This window comes from Coenobita brevimanus, chromosome 79 (genome assembly GCF_032717465.1).
Source record: "Coenobita brevimanus isolate Jiangsu-jjx chromosome 79, ASM3271746v2, whole genome shotgun sequence".
Lineage (NCBI taxonomy): Eukaryota > Metazoa > Arthropoda > Malacostraca > Decapoda > Coenobitidae > Coenobita > Coenobita brevimanus.
The window spans coordinates 2404577-2429714 of NC_137032.1; the positions used below are offsets into that span (position 1 = coordinate 2404577).

The 25138-nt window shown below is 41.5% G+C and overlaps 1 protein-coding gene across 1 annotated transcript in view; it reads right to left on the bottom strand.

The window, feature by feature from the left end:
• LOC145408967 (fat-like cadherin-related tumor suppressor homolog) overlaps positions 1-25138 on the bottom strand; it is a 335831-nt gene that overhangs the window by 59362 nt on the left and 251331 nt on the right. The window contains exons 26-33 of the mRNA XM_080279544.1: positions 23001-23145; positions 18592-18753; positions 17609-17853; positions 11986-12120; positions 11074-11320; positions 8298-8434; positions 5026-5146; positions 3404-3639 (exon numbers count right to left, since the gene is read on the bottom strand). Coding sequence (XP_080135670.1) covers positions 3404-3639; positions 5026-5146; positions 8298-8434; positions 11074-11320; positions 11986-12120; positions 17609-17853; positions 18592-18753; positions 23001-23145 — 1428 coding nt within the window. The remainder of the gene's footprint in view (positions 1-3403; positions 3640-5025; positions 5147-8297; positions 8435-11073; positions 11321-11985; positions 12121-17608; positions 17854-18591; positions 18754-23000; positions 23146-25138) is intronic.

Sequence of the window (25138 nt, forward strand, 5' to 3'; positions counted from 1 at the left end):
GAAATAGGAAGAGAGGAGGGCAGGCACAGAAAAAGAATGATAAAGGCTAAGGAAGAAGTAGGCAGCACTACATCAAGTGAGTGGATGATGGTCGCCACCACCTACCACATGTACAGCAAAAAAAATTATAGTAACAGCTAATTCCATTTTACTCAGTTCGAGGCAAGGTCACCGTAACCCAGTACTTGTTAAGGTGGATAACCAACATAGTCTCCTTGGGATACAATAAAAAAGCCTCCACTCACCTCTTCAGGATTGAACCCGTGAAAGACCATCAATCTAAAAGGAGGGTTTTAACCACTAGACCACCATTTGCCTTCACAGCTAAAGTTAGGAGTAATGTGCTGCAGCCAGAATGCTAATACCCACAGTCAGATGGTATTACTGTATCACCTTGATTCAGAGTTTCATCCTTTTGCAGCTTATTTCACACAGGTCACTGGCAGAAAATGACAATACCACAGTTGTACATCTCATCCATAGCACTTTTTTGAGACTGGGGCTAATGTACTGTTGCAACTCATCATTCCCAATGAAGAGACAGTAATTTTATGCAAAATTAAAGTTAAAAGACTATGGTAATCATTGTCACACAATAGTAAACTGCATCTTACCAGAAAGCTTGTGCTCAAATGTAGCGAAATCCAGGCCTAATAAGTGGTCTAGTGGTTTGAACGCCTTTGTCAGAGTAATGAACTTACACAGATTTGATCCCTGAGAGGCAGCTGGTATATGTGTGTGTGTGTGTGTGTGTGTGTAATTCACCGGGTCAGCCAGGATCACTTGATGGTCGTGATTGTCAGCTTTTACCCTCCTGGAACGGAGCTGGGAGCTCATATAGTCCAATCTAAGGGCAAGGCTGTGACCTTCACACATGCACACACCCGTCCTCTTGCTCAAGGGGGACAGTAACCACCCATTTCGTCAGTGAAACTTTTTGCAACCTGAGCGAGGGGTGAACTCCCGCCCACCAGTTGGGAAGCGAGAAAGTTACCACTGCACCAGCGTGCATGCGTTCGTGTGTGCTTGCATGCATGCATGTGTGTGTGTGTGTGTGTGTGTGTGTGTGTGTGTGTGTGTGTGTGTGTGTGTGTATATTTACCTATTTGTATTTACCTATTTGTAGTATAAAGGAATTGAGCAATGCTCGTGTTGTCCTGTCTCCAAATTCACATTTACCAAGTCTACCTTTACACACATGAATGTTTTTCTCATGCACCACCTCTTCGTCTCAGTCGTTCCAAATATTTATGTACTTACCTAATATATCTAATTGTGATATACACGGAATGTGCTATGCTCGTGGGTTTCCGTCGCTGTTTCTCAATAAGTCAAATTTAGCTTTAAACTCGTTTCAGTTTTTTGACTGGATGATCTCTTTGTCCAGGCTATTCCATAAGTCTATACTTCTGTAAGGAAAGCTATATTTCTTGATATTCTTCAAGCCGCTTGACTTTCTCAATTTCATTCCGTGTCCTCTTGTTACTCTCTTATCCCTTACAAACAGATCTTCTTTGTCAATTTTATCTACTCCCACCATGGTCCTGAACACTGCAATCATGTCTCCCCTCTTTCTCCTTTCCTCTAAGGAAGGCAAATCCAGCTTTTCCAGCCTCTCTCCGTATGACAGGTCTGCCAGACTGGGGACCATCTGGGTTGCTGTTCTTTGCATTTTCTCAATCTTGTTTATATCTTTCTTTTTGTGTGGGGACCACACTACCGCTGCATATTCTAACCTGGGGCGGATCATGGCCACTATTAATTTTTTCATCATCTCCTCATCCATATAATGAAATGCTACTCTTATGTTAGTCAAGAGTTTATAAGTCTCTCCAACTATCTTGTTAATGTGCTTTTCTGGTGACAAACTATCTTGGACCAGCACTCCCAAATCTTTCTCTTCTCTCATTTTTGTGATTAATTCATTAACCAACAAATAATTCAGTGATGGCCTCCTGGTACTTTTACCCATTTCCAATATTTTACATTTCTTTACATTAAATTTCATTTCCCATGTCCGGCTCCAATCATGTATCCTATCCAAATCCTCCTGCAGCATTTTACAATCCTCCTCAACCTCTACCTTCCTCAAGATCTTTACATCATCAGCAAACAGACTTGCATAGCTGTTCACTCCATCTACTATATCATTTACGTAAATCAGGAACATTACTGGCGCCAACACCGAGCCTTGAGGGACTCCACTTGTTACTTCCCTCCATCCAGACATCCTATCCTTTATTACTGTCCTCATTTGTCTGTCTCTCAAAAAGTCTCTCATCCATTCCAGAAGTTTCCCCTTCAGTCCTCCTATATATTCTAGTTTCCACATTAGTCTCTTATGAGGTACCTTGACAAAGACCTTCTCCAAGTCTAAGTACACACAATCCACCCGACCCTCTCTCTCCTGTACCATGTCAATCGCTCAAGTAAAAGCTCAACAAGTTAGAAACACATGACCTTCCACTTCTGAATCCAAACTGACATTCAGCCAAAATATTCATCTCTTCTAGATATTTTATCCATCTGTCTTTCAGGATTCTCTCACATAATTTTGCGACCATGCTGGTTAGAGACACTGGTCTATAATTCAGGGATTCTTCCCTGTTTCCTCCCTTATAAATTGGTACCACATTTGCCCTCTTCCATTCTTGCGGCACTTTCGCGTCTTCCAGAGAACACACGATTATACTGTGAATTTTATCCGCCAGTTGTTCTCTGCATTCCTTCAGTACCCAATTAGAAATTCCATCAGGTCCTGGGGCTTTCCTTACATCTTGAGTGTCCAGTAGTTTATACACTTCCTGTACCTCCACTTTTATATCTTTTATCACCGGTACATTTCTAATCATTCCCTCGCCTTCCACAAACTCTTTTTCATTAGTGAAAACCGATTGGAAACATTTGTTCATTATTTCAGCTTGCATTGCTGCATCTTTATAGACCTCTCCTTTTACTTTCAGTTTGGTGATTCCTTCCTTTTGTTTCAGTTTGCCATTAACAAATCTATAAAAAAGTTTGGGTTCATCCTTGCATTTGTCTATTATACCTTTTTCAAAATTCCTTTCTTCTTCTTCTACGTATTCTTGTGTATTCATTTCTAATTCTTTTATATTCTTCCTTTGCTCTGTTGTTACCTCTCTTTCTCCAATTGTTCCTACCTTATCTCTCTCTTTTTTTGCTATCATACACCTTCTATTAAACCACTCCTTTTTCCTGTTTTCTTATCTGTGTGTGTGTGTGTGTGTGTGTGTGTGTAGAGCCTGCCAAGGAAGTGGGTTGGACACCTACCCTAATGTATCGAACTACATCATCATAGCCTTGGCTCCTTTCTCTTCGTATAGAGTAAAATGGGATTGGTTGTTATTGTTGTCAGTTTACCGTATGATAAGAAAGTTCTCACCGTCAGTTGGTAGTAATCTTTGGTCTCACGATCCAGCTGCGTGGCAGTGGAGACATGACCGCTTAGCTGATTGATAGTAAAATGTTCAGCACCTTCACCGGTCAGAGTGTAGCGACTGCGTGAAGCGGCCCCTTCATCAGCATCCCAGGCCACTACTGATGTAACATGCATCCCTGGTGACACGCCTTCAGAGATCTCTCGCTGGTAGACAGGCTCCTGGCAGATCGGTCCATTGTCTGTAATAAAGCAGTACTAACTATAAATACGGAGCGTGCTTTACGACGTCACTAAATATTTTGGGGTATTTTTTCAAAAGATATATTTTCCATACACCTAACACTTGCCACTAAATCATCAGTCAATATTAAGCAGCCAACTACATATTCTTATCAACATCATTTCCAACACTTGTTCCCTCCTAAGAAACCACTGACAGGGGCTGGCCATGGCAGAACAGTTTGCCCTTATATACATACCTCTCTCACTCTTTCTGTCACTTCTCTTTCTGTTTCTTCTCGCACACCAGTGTAATACTCCACTCTCTTCTAAATCACTTACATCCTATCTGTTCCAACATTACCGTTAATTTCACTTGCAAAAACTTTCTTTGGCAGCCCATCTGTGAGCATTAGATATCATTACCTATAAACAAATGAAAAGAACTCACCACTGCCATCATATACAGTAACAGTAATTGCAGCACTGGTAACAAACTTCATAGGACCAACCATCATCACCATACCACTACTTTTTTTTCAGTGTGCTCCACCAACATCTAACAAAGGTAATGAATTATTCCTTATTAACCCCTACACGCCGGGGGGTTTCCAATATTGCACACTCCTCCCTACGGGAGATATCCGTGACGGGAAAAAAATACCTCTACTTAAAACCTTAATATCTACCAAACTATAACAGCTAGAGAAAAAATTAAAGATACATAAGAATCAACAATTCTTCCTCTTTCAAATGAAAGTATCCCCACATCTCCATGTGGTCCCATCGATAAGCAAGGATAAATTAAAGTTTAAAGGGTGAGAGGAAGATGCTTGCGGCTATACATGTCAACCGGCATTGCTCCAAGCCCACAATCGTGACTGCCATACATGTTAGCCAGCGGTTAGGGGTTAAGCAGCCTGTTAAATGTCCAAGAATTTGAGATGCGGATGACTCGCTGCCAATTCTCTATAAAAGGTAAAAAGTGAAGTGAATGAAATAAGTGAGGCCTGATTGTGGATAATGTAGACCAGCATATACAGTAGGTGAAAGGGTGAAAGAGAATGAATGAAGTTGCTTTTCCAGTTTTCAGGTGTTACCTTGCTTAACTAATTAACAAAAAGCATGTATAACGAAAAAAAATGTTATATTAAACTCTCAACTTTGGGTGATTTCCTTATCATTTTAATATTGCCATTTCCTGATGATTTTATTCAGTTATGGATTGACTTCTTGGAACTGAAGAGGTTGGATATAGCCATAACAGAACCTTCAACACGAGCGAGTTTTTGCACGTCAAGTGAAATCGCATTGTAGCAGAAAGAATGAGGATGAAAAGGATGTCACCCACATGAATGGTGCTAAATAAGTATATACTTAGTCATAAAGTTACAGATAGGACTCACCATTGACATCAATGACCGTGACAGTAACTGTGGTATTGGCAGTGAATTTCCCATCGGTAGCTGTCACAATCAAGGTGTACTCGGCTTGCTTCTCCCTGTCCAGTGAAGCCGCTACATACACCTGTGAAAACACAGAGTCGTATTATAAACTGACTTGCAGATTCTATAACATGTCTTCCTCAGTGCTTTACTTTTTATGCATAAATCAGCAGAAACATACTGGTAACATATCTCCCTTAGATATTTATTTATTTTTTATGAAAACACGAAAGAACCAATGGCTTGAAGCCAATAAAAACCTATTACCAACAAAAAAATAACTAAACAAATGAGTGCCCAGGTCAAGATCATTTCGAGATCCATTCATTTCGAGATGTCTGAATACATTGCTTTTAAAAGACAGGAGGTCATACACAGATGGAAATCTAACTACGGAAAACAGTTTCAGAGTTCATCTGTTAAGGACGTGCACGACTGAGAGTAATGGTTAACTCCTTCATTAGTGAGTCTGACAGAAAAGGGATGAAAACTGTCTGTCACAAAGATGGTAAGGGACCACCGTATTGGAAAAAGGATGCATGTACACAGTATAGAAGAGCAGTAACCCTTGAAGTAGTGATATTAAAGAGATAAAATGCAACAGTGCAGTTGTGAGAGAGAGAGAGAGAGAGAGAGAGAGAGAGAATTCAGCAGGAGTGAAGCTGTGACAAAAAGGCTCGGACTTCATCCTATTTAGAACAACTGTGTGTGTGGGAAACCCTCCAAACAAGAGAATTGTCCTCCAACTGGGGACAAATAAGACCCCTGTACATACCATAGCCAGTCCCTCTGAGGTGGGTTTTGCTAGAAAGGTATGGTAATCTTTCCATGACAGAGTCCCTGGAGAATGAAACCCAAGGGTGCTGAGAGAAGACAAAGGGCTGAGATGTAAATTGTCAGACAATAATCTATACTCCAGCGGAACATTCTTGAAGTCAAAATACCAAAGAATTGAGCTTCTGATGCATTAAAAGCACCAAAGTATCTTTTAAAACCAACCAAGTTACAAACTAGATGTGCCATAGCCTCATCTCGTGACTGCTGCATATTGCACCTCAATATCCTCTTGTAATCTGGGAGAAACTGGTAAATCAGCATGAACAAGCAGCAATGGTACTTGAATTTTTTTTTTTCCCTTTATTGCAGACTTGAAATAAACAGAACATGAAAAAGGGAGACATAAAGTAAAGACTGCCAAGTACATTTCTTTCCGAACCTGACAAATACTGCATTCCCAACTCCTTCAGCTCAGATGATGGCCAGGTGTAGCCAGACTGGTGGGTCAATATAAACAGTGACTAAGGAAACTCATTCCTACTTCATAACTACGGCTCAGGAAATTTCATGCAAACAAAACTTATTGGTGTACTGGTTGTATGGTAGTTGTGAAAGTAATCCAGTTACAGCGAATAAAAGCAAACTGACTACTGCATATCATCCAAGCCTTTATTGCCCCACAAGAAGGCCTGGAACTAGGTTATTTAGACCTAACATTGAAAACAAGTGTATCAAGTCGCTCATCCATGAGTGCCATTATATGAGCAATACACCCCAACAACACTCAGATGCAGACCCTTAACCCCTAAACCGCGGGGTTGTTGTGGCGCGACTTGCGTGTCCCGCTAGGATATTCGCGCTCTGACAGACTCTAAAAATATTTGTCAAAAATCAGATATTAGTCCTAGAATATTATAATTACATATGCATATGGCACATACCTTCAGCTTTCTCCTGAGATGTTTGTTGTGCCTTTGTCGAGAACCGTAGGACTTGTGGAGACCTCTGAAGTTGGGTAACGAAGTCTCCACTTTACACTTCCCGACACCCCATAATATGAGTACCACAGCCTGATGTTATCACTAGAAACACTATTCTATGATTTTCAAATAGTTTGGAATCCATACTCAAAAAAAAAAAAAAAAAAAAAAAAAAAAAAACTGTGAAAGCAATGAAAATTACGAGCGTGTACGAGCCTCCCACTTGTGCTCGTTCCTCGCTGGTATTCTGTCATTTTTAATTCATAAAAACACTCACACTTAATATTCCTATTACTATATAACACTTATATATATATATATATATATATATATATGCAGTCTTTATCCATAAGTTTCCTTCAGTAATACTAGTTTATAGTCACTGTAGGCATTCAATTTCTCTTTCAGTAAAATACGTAGAGAGTCAAGGTTTCACTTTCACTGTCATAACTTCAAGTATTTGTACTCATATTCTTATATTACTGATTATTTACATTTCTATTTACATTTTTCTATTGTATATTCAATATTTACACTTCTATTTTACTCAACTTCATGCCTATCAAACGTTCTTCTATGCAAAAAAAGAAAAAAAAAAAAAACCTATAAAGACTAGCCTGTATTCCACGGTATTCGATTTATTCACGTAAACAAACCTATAAAATACGCCGGCTCACCTGGCGGTACCATGCCTCCAGCCTCTGCTACTGTGGCGGCCTTATTCAAGCTCTTTGCCCTACAGCCACACTGCAGATACCCCAGTCTCATCTTGGAAGCTTTGGTAATCCTCTGCATACTTATAATCACAAAAATATTAGTAGAAATGAAGTACAGGTAAATATCCTCCCAACCTGCACTTTACCCTACCGGTACAAGATCAGGTGAGTAACTGGGTTTGAAGTTTGTTTACAAAGTTTTCTCTGATTCACACATCAAGAAAAACGCCATAGGGGTAAAGAAAAGAAACGCAGATGAAGCAAAAGACCCATTTCGTTTCTTTTTCTTCTCGATCGCATATGGCTCGACACTCGCCTCCCACGACTCAGGTGGGAAAAGGGTCCAGAACACCTGCTTATAAATATGACAATAATATACTGTACGCCTAAATATGCTGAACAGTCACAGACGAGGTACTTAGGCACAAAAAAACGGAATCAAACTTTTGGTTGAAAATTCGCTCACAACCTCCCCTGCCTTAACACACTAGAGTACCAGGTGTATATTTGGCTATATAATTACCATTAATTGTAGTACCATAAATAGTTTCCTGGGTTATAATCGTTTGATATTAGTTCTAAAATGAGCGAGTGGATGGTAAGTACCTTCACTTGACAAAAAAGGCATATAAAATATTATTTTGAACACATCCCTGACATACCTAACTGCATTCAGGTTGTGGAAATGACTCAGTTCAATCAGGGGAAAGTAAACTGACTTAGGTAAATCATAAAACATTTGCAGAAGAGTGAGAATTACCTGGCCAGAGGTGTGAACGAGGAAGTGACCATCCGAGTCACCTCCCGTTATAAAGTAGTCGAGCTCTGTTTTGATCTGATCGGCGTCCCTCACACTGAGCTCCACTACTGCTGTCCCAGTGGTTGTGTCTTCAGGCACTGCAACACACACAAAGGCACTCTGTCACAATCAGTCATTTCTCTGGCTATCGCTATTCTCTGGTTATCACTCCAGTGGCTATCATTAAATCTTGCTGTTGTTCAGGCCTGATGCTCATTTGAAAACTAACTCAGTTGACGTCAGGCTGAAGTCAATTTTTTCCTGCAGTTCGACATCCTCCTTTCAGAAGATGGAAAAGGAGGTAAGAGACACTGATAAAACTGGGGCACCCAGTCATACTGGTGCCACCCCATTAATGTAACCCTCTCCAGAACCCTGCTATTAATTAGCACAAGACGATCATCTTCACCATGATTTTTCACAGGATCCACCAACATATCACCAAAACTAAATAACAGTAGCCAGACAGCTGAATCACAGAAAGGGTGAACACAGACGAACTGACTCAATGTCATACTGTCCTCTCCCATCAGTTTGCCTTCTCTCCAGCTCACACATACCCCTTTCTCCTTTTCCTCTCCACCCCATCCCTCCATCTCATCCTTGGTCTCTCCCTTCCCCTCCTCCCTTCTACTCATTCTCATACTTTCTCCCAGTCCCTCTCTCAATCTCTCGACACGGCTAAATCATCCCAGTGCTTTCCATCACATATACAGTAATTCATTAACACCAACAACGACCCTTCTTTTTTCTCTTTTGCCTGTCTCTGTCTCTATGCATATCATCATGTCTTTCATAAATATGTGATTTCCATTGCTCTTACCCCTAACTTGTGTACTGGTAACAGAGCACAAACTTCACTTCCATACGATATTGTCATAACAGAGACATTTTATGTCTATGTTCACTTCCCTATTCCTTTTCACTGCTGTCTGTGAACCAGCAAACTTTCTTCTTTCTGCTCGTGCGCATCAACCTCTAAACTTCAATCCCTGATTATGACACTATTGATAATATTTGACACACACACCCTCCTTCATTTCCACAAAACTCCCCGTGATATTATTACACCAGTCCTGAGCGACAAATCCATAGTATGTTTATTATCGAGAGAGGGCAGCAGCACCAAAATGGTGACATGTGAAGGTGTGTGGAATGTAGGAGGAGTGCTGGACCTCACAAAATGAACTACTACACGTAAATCACGATTCGAACGTATGTACCGGTAAAACGTTCAGAGATTACTAGCACATTATCTTTAAAAATATTTACCCACAGTCCAAACTATGTGAACTACTATATCAAACACTGTACAGACTCCAGTTAATGAAAGCATGATTTACCAAATATAATTAGTGAAATTCTGCTGTGAACATACCTTAAGGAATATCTTTTCCATCCATCCATCCATCATCCAATCCTAAGTTTCCCCATGAGAAGCATAGGAAGTCGGGGCTAGGCATGTTGGTCCTGACATTTAAGATGAGACTGACTAGCCTCATTCATCCCTGAGTGGCATTACGTGAGCAATAAAACCTACCTATCCCTTGGATATAAACCTGCACTGGCTGAATCTGATTGGAGCTCCATAATTACCCACTAAACTACCAGGCACCATAGTTTGGTGTTATGGTTACCATCCAGTGTAGTAAATGGTTTCCTGGTGTACAGGAAACCATCTGGCTTGTTACTCAGTGTAGAGTCACCCATGGGCAGAAGAAAGAGGAAAGAATGAAGGAAGGAAAAACAGAAAAGGGAGTGTAAAGTCACCCGTAGGCAGAAGGAAGAGGAAAGAATGAAGGAAAGAAAGAATGACAGAAGAGGAAGGAAGTAAATACGGAAGGAGGAGTGGAAAGAGCAGACCCCCAAAAGCAACACTATATCGAGTAAGTGGAAGGTTTCTTTTAATTAACATTTTGATGCTGGAAAAATCAGGGTGACAAAAATATTGTTAATCCTTTCACTACCAAGCTTCCATCCAATTATTCTAGTGTTACAAATGAAAAAAAAAATCAGATAAAAAACCCTCTAATACTCAAACAGCAAATGGGGAAATATGTCCAAAGAACCCCAGTAGTAGATTCTAAGTTCACCAAATGTTTACCAAAATTTAGTCAGTGATAAGCTTATTATTTATTTGCTTTTTTAGTTAGTTCTTTTTACGGGGTGGGGCACTAACCCACCACCAACCCTTTTAGTCGCCTCGTACGACAAGCAGGGATACTGGGGGAGTATTCTTGAAACCCCCCTACCCCCAGGGGGTATATGAGGGAGGGGGGGGTGAGTTGGGGGGAGGGGAGTCAAATGGTGGGTGACAGAGTGACTTGGAGGCGTTTTGTCTGCGGCCACCCTTTGTGGGATTAGGGCGTCGGGCTATAGATAGATAGATAGATAAGCTTATTAAATCATGGAATGTCCCATGTCATGTTTTTCTGGTTCACTGAAACCCCTGTCCTGGTTAGTTTATTCAAGGCAACTGGCTATAGACAGAACACTCGAAAAATATATCAGAAGCGATACAGGAATCACCAGTAAAGAGTGGTTTACTGACACTGCAGACATACACTGATAGACAGCTCTGAGAAAAAATACCATCAGTGATGTATAAATCCCTGGTAACAATTGTTAGACTGTCACTCTATAGACAAAAAGTAGCTCTGCACAACATAACCTCGTACAGACTGGTAGATTATCATTGTACAGACAGAAAAAGAAAAAAAATTCATTGGAAACATACCAGCAGTGATATAAGAATCCCTGATAAAGACTGGTGGATTATCATTGTAGTCTTGTACTAACACAGTGACCTTGGCACTACTAGACAGTGGCTCTGGACCACCGTCAGTAGCCACCACGGTGAAGGAGTAGGAGGCCCTGGTCTCTCGGTCCAGGGGCATGGCCAGTGTCACTCTGCCGGTATGAGGGTCAATGCGAAATGTGGCCTTCACCACAGCTTCCTCATCAGGATCAAAGCTGTACTGGACCTGTTGGTACACATAGCATTAAAATACCTACAGCAGGAGTGACCAACCAGTGGTTCTACAACAGCATGCAGGTCTTTAAAAACAAATATGTGGGTCTTGAATTCCTTGCAGCTATGCTTTAATAAAATATCTATAATCATTATGGTACTTTTGGAGCTTAAAATTCTCTGATTCCACCCTTTCTGGGATTAAGGTGTCTGGCTATAAAGTCAGTCCTCCCTTAAAATCCAAGGTGTACCAGAGAAACCTGAGGTGAGACATGCTTCTTACTGTATTAATGACTCAGGGATAAAAAGTACTTTTTTTTTTTTTTTTTTTTTTAAGCATATTTATAATGAATAGCATTCAAGCACTTGTCAAGAAAATGTGTTCATTCATCAGCAACTTATTAATGTGCGAACTTTTAAGTAAAACATCTTTATATGAGGACTGATTTTGAGTATACAGACAGTCTTCAACCCACTAAGCTAGAGGAAAACAATTTGCATTATAGTCTCCCCATCTCCTAAAGATTTTACTCAGCTTGGGGTACTTTGAAAAATGAATGGGCATGGTACAAATTTATTATACTCATCAATATAAGAGGTGTATTGTTGTTTGGGAGAAAAACAAAGGATGTCATCTGCATTCAATTTACACCACAACAAAGTGAACAAAACACTCACCCTTCCATTGTTACCCTCGTCGTCATCAATGGCGGTTAGGACTGTGACTGCAGCTCCAACTTCATTGTTTTCTGCCACCATGGCTTTGTACGAAGCAGCAGAGAAGCGTGGTGTGCAGTCATTTACATCCATTACCTGTACACACAAATATGGTTAGAAAAGTTGACTGCTGTCTGAAAGGATGAGAGTTCAGTCCCTAAAAAGCTGAACTGAGAGTCTCCTCTAATTAACAATACCAAATGTAAGAAATGTGTTGATATTTTGTAATAACCTTTTACATAAATGAGGACTGCCCATACTATCACAATCAAAACCTCACCAACACTTCCTTGCTGGCTGTGGTAATGGAAGGTGTTATATGGAATACTTTCATGTGACAGCAATACAAGGCAAACAAAGAAAGAGTGTGAGAATGCAAGATAGTCTCTGATGTTTGGGGACGAACTAAAACTAAAGAAGGTTGGATCAAATGCTTGCAGTAGATTGTCAATGAACTCTTGCTTGTGTTAATACATACATTCATTTATCACTCTGTCCTCTTTAAACCATCTAAAGATGGGAACTTGGGACCAAAAAGCAAGGGAAGAGAAAGAGTGAAAGAGACTGCCATGGTTCGCACTTAACACAACATGTGATGGAAATAAAATTCTGCTCGCACCTGCGTGGCATTTGGTAAGCTTCAGTTGGCTAACAGCACTACCCCAGTGATCACATCTTAGTTGATTAATGATCGCATACTTAACTCTCATGATTTAACTCAAGATTTTTTCCTGACTGTGGAGTCACCTTAAGGAATAAGGATTCAAAAACATGCATCGCACACTTGATTAAATGAAGGAAAACATTATTATCATTTCTCACTCGATCCATATGCATCACTTCCCATATACTCATCAAACACCCCATCTCCATTACATTCAAACTCTTCCTCTCTGCTACACCCATATTCCATGTTTCAGCCTGATATAACGCAGTCGGCACCACTACACCTCATACAGCCATCTCTTTACATCCATTCTAAGCAAAGAGAGCTAAACAATTTTTTCATTCCTCTCAGCACCTTTCCTACTTTATGCATTCTAAACTTCACCTTTACACCTATTCTTCCATCCACAGCAACTTGTGACCCTATTTACCTAAAACATTCTATCTCCTCAAGCAACTCACCATTCAAAACTACATTCATCCTTATACCATCTACCAACTTTGTGTAGATTGGCTTGGGAAGAGGGAAGGGTTCCAGAGGACTGGAAATCAGGTATAATTGTTCCTTTTTACAAAGGAAAAGGGGAGAGAGAAGTATGTGGTAACCAAAGGGGTATTTGCCTTCTTAGTGTGACTGGTAAAGTATATGGTAGAATACTCATTGATAGGGTTAGGCATATGACAGAGGAGCTAGTTGGAGAAGAACAAGGGGGATTTAGGATGGGAAAAGGGTGTAGATCAGATATTTGTTCTAAGATGTTTAGTGGAGAAGTATCTAGAGAAGGGAAAGAAAGTTTATGCTGCTTTCACGGACTTGGAGAAAGCTTATGACAGAATAGATAGGCAAGGTATGTGGAAGGTATTGAGAATATATGGAGTGAAGGGGAAATTGTTGAGTGCTATGAAGAGTATGTACGAAGGAGCTAGGGCTAAGGTGCGAGAAGATGGTGAGCTGAGTGAGTTCTTTGATCTCAATGTGGGACTGAAACAGGGTTGTGTGATGTCTCCATGACTGTTTAATATATACATGGATGGGGTTGTAAAGGAGGTGCAAGGTAGGGCAGTGGATGTGGGGGTGGCTCTAATGAATGAGGGTGAGATTTGGAAGCTTCTGGTGTTGCTGTTTGCTGATGATACAGTATTGTTGAGTGAAGATGAATGGAAGTTGCAAGGTTTGGTGAATGAATTTGGGACAGTGTGTACAAGCAGGAATCTGAAAGTTAACGTAAACAAAAGTAAAGTTATGGTGTTTGAGAGGAATGAAGTCACAGAGTGTGCAGTGAGGTTGGATGGTGAGGATATGGAGAATGTGAGTGCATTCAAGTACTTGGGTAGTGTGATGAGTAAGGATGGAACTTTGGGGGATGAAGTGCGTGAAAGGGTACAGCAGGGAAGGAAGGTTGTTGGTACACTGAAAGCAGTGATGAGAAATAGGGAGGTGAGTATGGAAGTTAAGAAGTCACTGCATGATAGTATTGTGATCCCTACCCTGACGTATGGAAGTGAGGCGTGGAACTTGCAAGAGGGGAACAAGTCAAGAGTGAGAGCAGTGGAAATGAGTTACTTGAGAGGAGCATGTGGAGTGACGTGGAGGGACAGGTTGATGAATGAAGAAGTGAAAGAACATTGTGGGGTGGATGTGGATGTGGTTGAGAAGATTAGGAGAAATACACTGAGGTGGTTTGGACATGTGAATAAAATGGAGAATGAAAGACTGACTAAGAGGGTGTATGTAGGTGAGGTGGAAGGAGAGAGAGGGAGGGGTAGACCGAGGATGAGGTGGAGGGATGGAGTAGAGAGGTATAAGAGGGAGGGGGGGGTGAGTTGGGGAGAGGGTAGTCAAATGTTGGGTTGCAGAGAGACTTGGAGGCGTTTTATCTGCGGCCACCCTTTGCGGGATTAGGGCGTCGGGCTATACAGTAGATAGATAGATAGAACTTTGTACACTTCATGACTTTACTCTTATTTTCATTCACTCTCATTTTCCTCCTTCCACACACACTTCCAAACTCCTCTGCCAGCAGTCTCAATCTCTCCTCTGAATCAGCCACCGGTGCAAACAGCAAACATCTGCAAACAGCAGCTGACTCTGATTCCACTCTCTACCATCAGCATTCACCAAACTCAAACCTCTACTTTACACTATCGCATTCACCTCCCTGACAATACCATCCATATAACTATTAAACAACCAAGGCGACATCACATATCCCTGACGCAGCCCCGCTTTCACAGGAAACCAATCACTCACAGTATTTAGCAAACATCTGCAAACAGCAGCTGACTCTGGTTCCACTCTCTACCATCAGCATTCACCAAACTCAAACCTCTACTTTACACTATCACATTCACCTCCCTCACAATACCATCTATATAACTATTAAACAACCAAGGCGACATCACATATCCCTGACGCAGCCCCGCTTTCACGGGAAACCAATCACTCACAGTATTTCCCGTCCATATACATGCTGTACTATTTACATAAAAACTTTTAACTTCTTTTAACAACCTACCACTTAGTCCATTCAATCTCAGAACAGTCCACAAAACCTCCCTATCAATTCTATCATATACTTTCTCTAAATCTATGAACGCCCAAAATACATCCATACCTTTCACCAAATACTTTTCACATACCTGTCTCACAGCAAACATCTGATTTCCATGCATCCCCTCCCTCTCCTAAAACCACACTGCTCATCATGAATCACTCCCTCTGTACCCTCTTTAACTCTTAAACAACACTACCATACACCTTACCTACAACACTAAATAGACTTACCCCTAAAACTAGTACATTCATACTTATCACCCTTACTTTTATACAACGAAACCCCACACGCACCTGTCCAGTCAATCAGTATCAAAATGCTCACAAAACACACATTTAGCAATCTTAATAACCACTCAACAATAGTTGCTCAACCACCTTCCAAACATTCCACAGCACACCCATCCATACCTGCAGCTTTCCCTGCTTTCATCTCATTTACTGCCTCCAGTACTTCCTCCATCGTAATCAAAGAACCATTCAGTCCTCCAAACGCACTTATTCCTTGCACCCTTCCACCTGCCACAATCTCAGCCTCCCTTTCCTCCTCTACATTTAACAATCTTTTAAAATAATCCACCCATCTGTTCCTTACTGCATCCATCTCAATTAACATCTGTCTATCCTCTCCTTTTATTTGCTCTTCCTTCCCAGCCTCTCCCTTCCACACTCTCTTCACCTCCTTCCAAAACATTTTCTTATTGTGATGAAAATTATCAGTCAATCCCCTACCCCATCTCTCATCTGCTGCTACTTTAGCATCACACACAGCCCTTCTCGGCCTATTTCTCTTTTCCTTATACCTCTCATATGACACCTCATCCTACCTCTGCAGCCACCATTTGCAGCCACACTTCATATGCACGTCTTTTCTCAGCTACAGCCATACTTACTTCCTCGCACCATCGTTCAATTCCCTTTCTTACACCACCACCCACTCATCTTACACCACACCGCTCGCTGGTGCAGTGGTAACGTTCCCGCTTGCCAACTGGTGGACGGGAGTTCGCGCCTCGCTCAGGTTGCGAAAAGTTTCACTGACGAAGTGGGTGGTTACTGTCCCCCTTGAGCAAGGGGACGGGTGTGTGCGTGTGTGAAGGTCACAGCCTTGCCCTTAGATCGGACTTTATGAGCTCTCAGCTCCCTTCCGGGAGGGTAAAAGCTGATGATCACGACCATCAAGTGATTCTGACCGACCCGGTGAATTACACACCTCTTCCTCATACCCCACCACAGCACTGCCATTCCTCCTCCACACTGCCATTTTCACGATCATTCACTGCATTCCACTCACCTTTCAGCTTCTTCTGATACTCTATCATTCTCTCTCTTTTGTCCAACTCATTCACTTTCAAAACCTCTGTGCCACACCCAACTCTCCTAGCTCTCACTCATCTCATACCTGCTCTCAACTTTCCCTCTACCAGGTAGTGGTCAGACATACCTCCACACTCCCCTCTCAAAACTCTCAAATCCAACAATCTTTCTCTTACATTCCTGGACACAAACGCACAGTCCATCAATGTTTTACCAATAACCCTTCCACCCTTCTGTCTGACCCATGTATACTTATATCTTTCTTCTCAAATAGGGTATTTCCAATCACCATTTCTCGCTCAACACACATCTCTATCATTCTCTCCCCATTATCATTACTTCTAGTCACACCATGGATACCAACGACACTTCAACCACTACTTTTCCCACTCTAGTGTTCAGATTTCCCATCATTACTACATTCACATTTGCTCCAAAACTCTGCAGACACTCATCATCATTTTAAAAAGACTCCCTCTCTTCTTTATCCCTTCCACTACCAGGCCTATATGCACTCACAAATACAGACAACTCACGACCAAATTTCCCTTTCACCCACATCAGTCTCGATGACACTTCCTTCCATTCAATCACACACCAATGCACTTCCGGGCTCACTAACAAGGCCACTCCTTCTCTCACCCTTCCTCTATCAACACCCGACATCCTCCCATTCACACCTTCAAACTTAGATTCACCTTTCCCTTTCATCTTTATTCCACTCAGAGCTAACACATCCAACTTTCTTCTCACATTCTCCCAATGTCCTCCCTTTTAACCTCAACTGTACTACATCCATGCACATTCATAGACCCAATCTTCAGAACAACTTTTACTCCCCAGTGAAATAAGGGAGTGATGGTAATAATAAGAATAAAAATAATAATAAAGTTATCTGTTGGTGGCACACCAGTGCTGGAGCTGCATGGAATACGCTATCATTGCTGACTACCATCAACAGGTGAGAAAGTATTAAAAAAAAACTCCCCATTCATGCAGGGCATGAAAGTACAATTGCACAATAATTTCAGTTCAAGGGACACCAACCACCACTGAGATGGTCATGTAGTCGAGCGCCAGAGGCGTGGCCAGTGTATGGTTGGTGACGGTGATGCGGTGAGTGCGGCGTCGCTCGTGGTCAAGGGCTCGGCGTACCACCACATGTCCTGCGTCCGTCACTGCGAAGGAACCACCAAAGTCGCCGGGTGCTTCATCATCTTGATTTTCGTCTGACTGGATCGAATACTGCACCTTCTGTGGTCCCTCCGTCCATAGTGTCGTTATAACCTTGCCTGGAAAATACATCTCACTTCTCTCTCTCTCTCTCTCACTCTCTCAAGCAGACAATCATGGAAGAGTATTGCAGCGAGCTGAAACAGTTAATACATGTCATCTAAGCTGAGACTTTAACACTGTTGCATATCATACTGCACATCTCAGATTTTTTTTCAAGATTGCAGTAGCTACTGGGATGTCATTAGCTAGTCCTGGTATGCAGTTTATCTTTCAGTCCTCAGAAAACGCCAAAAATACAATGGCGAACGTCAGTATAAGTATCCCCTTACGATTAAGCATGCTATATTTTAACACTGTTTACTAGTATTAACTTAAAATAGCAAACATCCTCTTACCGATGATGTACAGTTTATTTTTGCTATCGTCAGATGATTACAGTATATTTAGCTCTGGGGAGACATTTCTAAATACCGGTAGATAGGCTGATACAGCTTTTATTAATCCAGTCACTGTTGGGGGAATCTCCAAAGACAAAAACAATTAAACTGTCCAAAGCAGATGTTGTTGCCTTTGTTGTGGTCTATGACTCATCTGAACATGAACCCAGTGGACTGCAGGATGAAGATACCCTTAAGCAGTTCACCATCCTCCACTCGGCGGGTAGAGAGGGAGCTGAAGGGCCTTTGTATAACCAGATTGCTTTACCACCCAATTATATCAGTGCCATCATGTAAAGGTGTCCCTCTGTAGATCCATTACTTGGGCCAAAATAGTTCATTCATCTCCTCACTTACCTACAGGTGCATCCTCCCACAGGAAGAACTGTGCATACTGTCTGGGACAGTGAGGGAGCTGGTCCCGAGTGGGCAAGATGAAAATAGTAACAGGGACATCAGCGTGGTGACGGGGCGACCCTCCGTCCTCACCCCGGATGAAAAACTGATACACCTCGTCCTCTGCAACATTGACACCTTCATCACCACTTGTTTTGTTAGTGATGGTGTTGTAGCACCAGGCTCATCAGAATGTCAACCAGTCGACTGCAGGCTGAAGTTGTCCTTCTGCAGCCCATCATCATCCTTTTGGATAGGGAGTTGAAGAACATTTACAAAAACAAAAAACGGAGTCACCCGATTTTATCAGCCTCACCGCTCGAGGGAGCTCCTTTCCAGCGCCAGCACCATTTGTATTAATATCACTCATTTAACTCTCTGTAAGTATTGTATCTATAGCCATATGCCTTAATTACAGAGGGGCCGACAAAAAAAAAAAGATATCTGTCCTCACCACGGATGAAAAACTGATAAATCTCGATGTCTTCAACACTGATACCTATATCACCACTTATCCCTAATACTGTTCGGAAAAAGTCTCAAATACTGTACAGTAAGATACTGACTAGGAGAGCGTACATAACTGAAGTGGAAGGAGATAGAGGGAGGAGAAGGCCAAGGATGAAATGAAGGGAAGGAGTGGGGAGGTATATCAGTGAAGGTAGTGTGGGCTAGAGGAAAGGCAACCAGATGGCGGAGAACAAGGTGGCACAGAGGCGATTCGTTTGTGCCCACCACTTCCGGAATTATGTTGTCTGGCCACAGATAGATAGATAGATAAAAGTCTTCATTGTATGCCATGAATGTGTTCCAAAATATCACAACATTTTCTTCAAGCAAAATGTACTGAAAACTTTGGCAAACTGCTAGATCAGCTCAATAGACAGCAAAAGAATTTTGACAGGTAACCTATAATAAAATATTAATGCGGACGCAACTGTAAAAACTGACATACAAATGACACATAATGAGAATTTACTGTACATGTATTAGTAAGTCTGTCTGTGGAATGATGCCTTCATCCTGGAAGGGCTGGCAAAACAATGGGCTTCCATGTCATCCTTTTCTCTGACATCGGGAGGCCTTTTCTCCGCCCCATACCACTCTAATTTATATACTTCCACCTCATCTATGCACCTCATCCTTGGGGTCAGTCTCCTCCTACGATAAAATCACAAACCCTTTCCAAATCAATTTAATACACTATATATGAACTACGTCTCCAAACATCTCAGGGTACTCCTCCTTACTCTTTCCATTAGAACTAAACAAACACGACAATGCTCTTGAGCTTCTTCATATATCATCCCGTTGTCTTTGGTGGTGTGCGGAGAAGGAATATACAGCAGTGCCAGGAAACGTAACACTGGCTTAACTGAAGAATGCTGTGAAGCAGCTGAAGAATAAGAAAGCAGCAGGGATTTATGAGGTTTATGCAAAGATGACTAAGCACAGTGAAGACAGTGGAACGAAGTGTCTGAGATGCCTAAGAAGGCATGAATGAATGAAATAAACAGCAGACTGGCAAATCGCTGTGACTGTACCCCTGCACAAAAATATAGGTGAGCGAAGTTATTGCAAAAATTACTGTGGGATATGTCTCTCGTGGGTTCTATGAAAGATATATGGAAAAACTGTTATAGAAAACGTGAGGGATACATCAGAATGCCAGGTGAGTGACGAACAGGGTGGCTTCCGGAGTGGTAGAGGATGTGTTGATCAAATTAATGAGACAGTAGAGAAGGCTTAAGAAAAGGACAATAAAGTATTTGCGGCATTTATGACTGCGAACTACGTACAACAATGTTAAGAGAGAAGGATTGTGGATGATTCTGCACATATATGTTGTACATATTACCTGATGTGTGCCGTCAAGAGCCTTTACAAAGGTAATGAGGTGTGCATAAGGGTAGTTGGTCATCCATGTGAATGGTTCAAGATCAATGTTGGTGTGAGACAAGCTTGTGTGATGTTCCCATGATTGTTCAGTCCATACGAGTATATGGATGGTGTTATAAGAGAGTAAAAACACGGGTAATGGAGAGAGGGATGGCGCTGCTTATGAATGGTGAAGGATGGAATATCTCACATCTGATGTATGCAAATGATGCAGTGCCGCTTACAAATACGGACAAGAGCTTGGGTGATTTGCGCAGTATCTGCAGATGTTGGTGAGCGCCGTGCCTTGAAAGTAAAGGCAAATAAGAGTAAAGTAATGGTTGATGAGGGAGAAAGTGACCCCGTGTGATACTACAGCGAATGTAGTGAGAATTTAAGTATCTGGGTGGGCAGAGAGAGAGAGAGAGAGAGAGAGAGAGAGAGAGAGAGAATCTGCATAAAGGAGGTGGAAAAGACTGGTACAAGAAAAGTGGCTGGTGCTATGAAGGCATTGATAAGAAGCAGAGGTCTGAATGTTGCCGCTGCAAGAGGCTTGCATAAAGGAGTTTTAGTGCCTGCCCTAACATATACGTGTGAGACTATGGTATGTCATGAAAATGAAAAGTCAAGACTAAGACCAGTGGAGATGAGGTTGTTGAGGAATGTGTGTGAAGTGCAGAGAGTGGGAAGGATAAGGAATAATGTGATTCCTGAAAGATGTGGAGTAAGAAAGCCTAGGAAAAAACAGATGAAGACTGAGCTTAGATGGTAAGGGCATGTGGAGAGAATGGGTGTGATTACACGTAGGTTTAGGAAAACGGTATATCTGATCGAATTCAAAGAGGGGGGAAGTGTAGTATGCCTGAAGGAGGGTGGATACTTATGGTAAATGAATGTGTGAGAAAGATAAGTATAAAGGCTAACGAGGCAAGGGAACTAACAAGCGATCAAGCTGGCTGGATGAATTTTGTGCGAAGGAGTGCATGGTCATAGTGAGGCAGCCATTTTGAAACTGATCATCGTCTGACTGACTCTGATAGATAGGGGAGTGTGATGTTACATGCGGAATGTTTTTTGACCTGTCAAGTGGAGCCCGGATTCCGTAGGGTTGAATGTTCAATGACTGGGAGTGTGGCTTATTCAACTGGGCAAACTCTGATTAACATCTCATTCTATCAAGTTTATTCTGGCTTTCTGGATTCTACATCATCTAACCTTGGGTGGGAAAGGTCTGAATGACGATGATAATGAAGATGATGACACTTCATCTACCGTCATATGTTCCTCTCAGATAACCCATTCATAGTTATCTCACGCTTGACTTGAAGCTATATATGATTCTCCTAATATCCTAATGAAGTTTAACATTTCCGCTGTGAAGCTCTCATGTACTAAAGCTATTACAGCAGATGTGGTTCAATATGGGGAGTTATACGAACTGTGAATTTAGTTGAAGAATCGACAAACTACAAACAGAGTGATCAGCATGACTAGCTACTGAAATGGACATGGGAGCATACACATACAAAACACACCAACTCTGATGCAAACAAGAACAAATACTCTCAATATGGGTGCAACAGGTCATCTCTGGATCTGTCTTCCTTAGGCTGCATTATCTTCTGTCTCTGACACCTGGTATTTCAATGCCTTGTGTCCAGGCATCTTGAAATGAAGAAATCATGAATTTGGCACTTTTAAGATCATTTTTCCTAGAAAGAACTTTTACTGTGCGCATCCAGCCTGTGTGTATTCTTCTTGGCAATAACAACAAACAATTAAAGAGATGCACTACTACAGCGGTGGCCAAACCTTCCAGACCTTACAGCCATATCCTACAATTCTTAGATAATTCGGAGCTAAAAAAATATAAAATTCTATTCCTGTGTTCACATAATGGACCTACTGAGACCGTAACCAATATTATCACACACAATTATTTCTTTCTAATTAAGCTTAATAATAATCTTCCAGACCTGATTTTAAACTTATTATTTTACGACCTATATAATGACCTTTAGAGTTCCTCTGCCATAATTTCTATGGTTACAGCATATTAAAAAGCATTTCTCCGAAAAGGATGAGCTGGTAGCTTACATGAACGGTAGCCACTGATGTCTCGCCAACTGTTCTGAAAAAGTGAAGTGTTCAAAGTGGCCTCCAAGCCGCGCTTTGACCACCGTGCTCTATTAAGATGTGAGATCTCGAATTCTGGTGCATAATTTATCAAACTATTTATAGCTAGATGCATTCATCCCGAAGGGGTTTGCCAAAATGAAACTTCTTCCATGACACCCTGTCCTCCACCATCATGCTGCCATCCCTACAACCTATGCCATCTTCATTCATATACCTCTCCACCCCATTCCTCCACCTCATCTTTGAATTCCCCCTGCACCTCTCTCTCTCTTCGCCTCGTTCACATACACTCTCCTAGTCATTCTCGAAATCGTTTCCACAAGCAGTGAACTGACAATTTAAGGGTGACTTACCTAGATCTTGGGCACTACGGCTCAGTGTGATGTGGCCACTGGATGCGTTGACATTAAATAGTGTCAGTGCCTCTGACCTGCTGGCGTCATACATGCTGTACTCTACCTTGCTGTTTGTTCCCTCATCCACGTCGCTCGCCTCAACCTGGGTGAAGAGGAATACTTGTGTCCGTATTCTCGCCAGCTTATTAGGCTTCATAACACCTCTTCCTTAACAGTTTAATATGCAGAGTATGAGTCACTACTCTCTTGCAATTTATTTATTTATTTTTTTTATATCAACATAGACTGCATACCTGGCAACATGAATTAATTATGGCACCAGATACTGATCTAACCTGACAATGAAGAGGTGCTATGGAACCTTCTAAATAGACGAGAATACGACCGTTAGTTTGTGGAAGGCAAGGACAACCTATCTATCAGCCTATGGCATCTATTGTATCTATAGGAAGACACATTTATTCCAGTAGGGTTGGCATATTGCTGTCATCTGCCATCACGTTGCCATCTCTCCAATACACACCACCCTCACTTTCATCCCTTCACCTCAGGCCCATTCTCAGTCTCTCCTTTACCTCCCTCCATCCAACTGACTCACATACGCTGTCCTAGTCACGCTCTCATTTTCCATCCTCTGTACATGACCAATCCATCTCAGGATACATCATTATGATACAGGAAGATATTACGTTCAGTTGTCTTTCTGGACATTCGTTTTTATTATTAACCCTCTCATGATTAGGACAGTTCTAGAATTCGATTTATTCCAGTCAATGTCAGACTATTCTATTCAGTCAAGAATAAGTGTTGAGAGGCTAAGGGCGCTAACACAAATGCAATTACCCTCCCAATATCACAATAATTCTAGTACTCTGTTCCAGATAATGCCACATGATTTTTATGCAGATGAGCGAGTCTCAGGAGCGTATCAATGGTCAGTAAGCACCAAGTAGCACTCAAAAAGTGCAACACCCACGTCGCACAATAGATCAAAAGGTTCGTTCACACACACAACACACAGTCAATGGGCACATGTGGTTCTGGAGTACGCTAATGAAAAAATGTTGGAAAATAATTGAGTGGACATGATAAGCTCCAATCTCCAGTACCTTCTCTGCTTCTGTGATTCGTCACCATGTTTCAAAACTTAACTGTGTTTGGTCACAACAGCTGTGCACTGATCGTATGAAGGGGCCTTAAGATTGAAATTCTGACCTTTATTTGTGTCCTTTACCTTCGATCAACTGTTTTCAAGATCAAATAAATTTTCATCCTTACCTGACCCTTAACCCAACAATCAAGTCTGGTTCAAATCGAAGTAAGCGTCTAAGGTGATTTTTTTTTTTTATGCAAGAAAGAAGGAACCAAAGGCCGAGCCCGCAATAAATGTTCCTTCCAAGAGAAAAACAAAATACAAGAGAAAGCCAAATACAAGATCCGATCATTTCGAGATATCCAATGACACTGACTTTTGACTTAGTGTTCTGAAGACAGAATAATTTCATCCTTGGCTGAAAATCCAAAATGAATAAAAACTATCCGAGTTTAATGCCGGAATTTTGGCTTTGCTCTATGACCTTTTCCCCTGACCGAATATTCTCAAATCTAAATCAGCTGTTTTCCTATTCTTCAACCCTTCGACCAAGTTTGGTAAATAAAGGGTCAAAGCTGTCTGAGAAGATCATGCCCTTGACCTTATGACTTTATGACCTTTTTTGCTCACAAATGAATCACCTGTTCCTCTGATGGCCCTCAGTCATTATGCCAAATGTGGTGCATATCCATCCGACATTTTTCAGTAATCAAGCCAATATATAGACAACATACAGACAGACAGAAAGACAAACAAACAGAACCAAACACACAACACCCTCGCTCTTTGACATGAGTGTGTAAAAGCTTATCTACTTAAATGCCTTCAATTATTAAGAAATAAAAATAAGAAAGGCCCCTATTTCCCTCTTTGAAATGTTGGGATCTGAGGCTATGTTACCACAGTTCACTACATTTAAGGGCAGGTGACCAGCCTTATAACCTTTGAAGACATTGTGGAAAAAAAAAAAAAATCATATCACCTCATGGGAATCGAATGTTTTCATGGCCATCATTTCAACTGGGCTGTTCAAAGCACAACG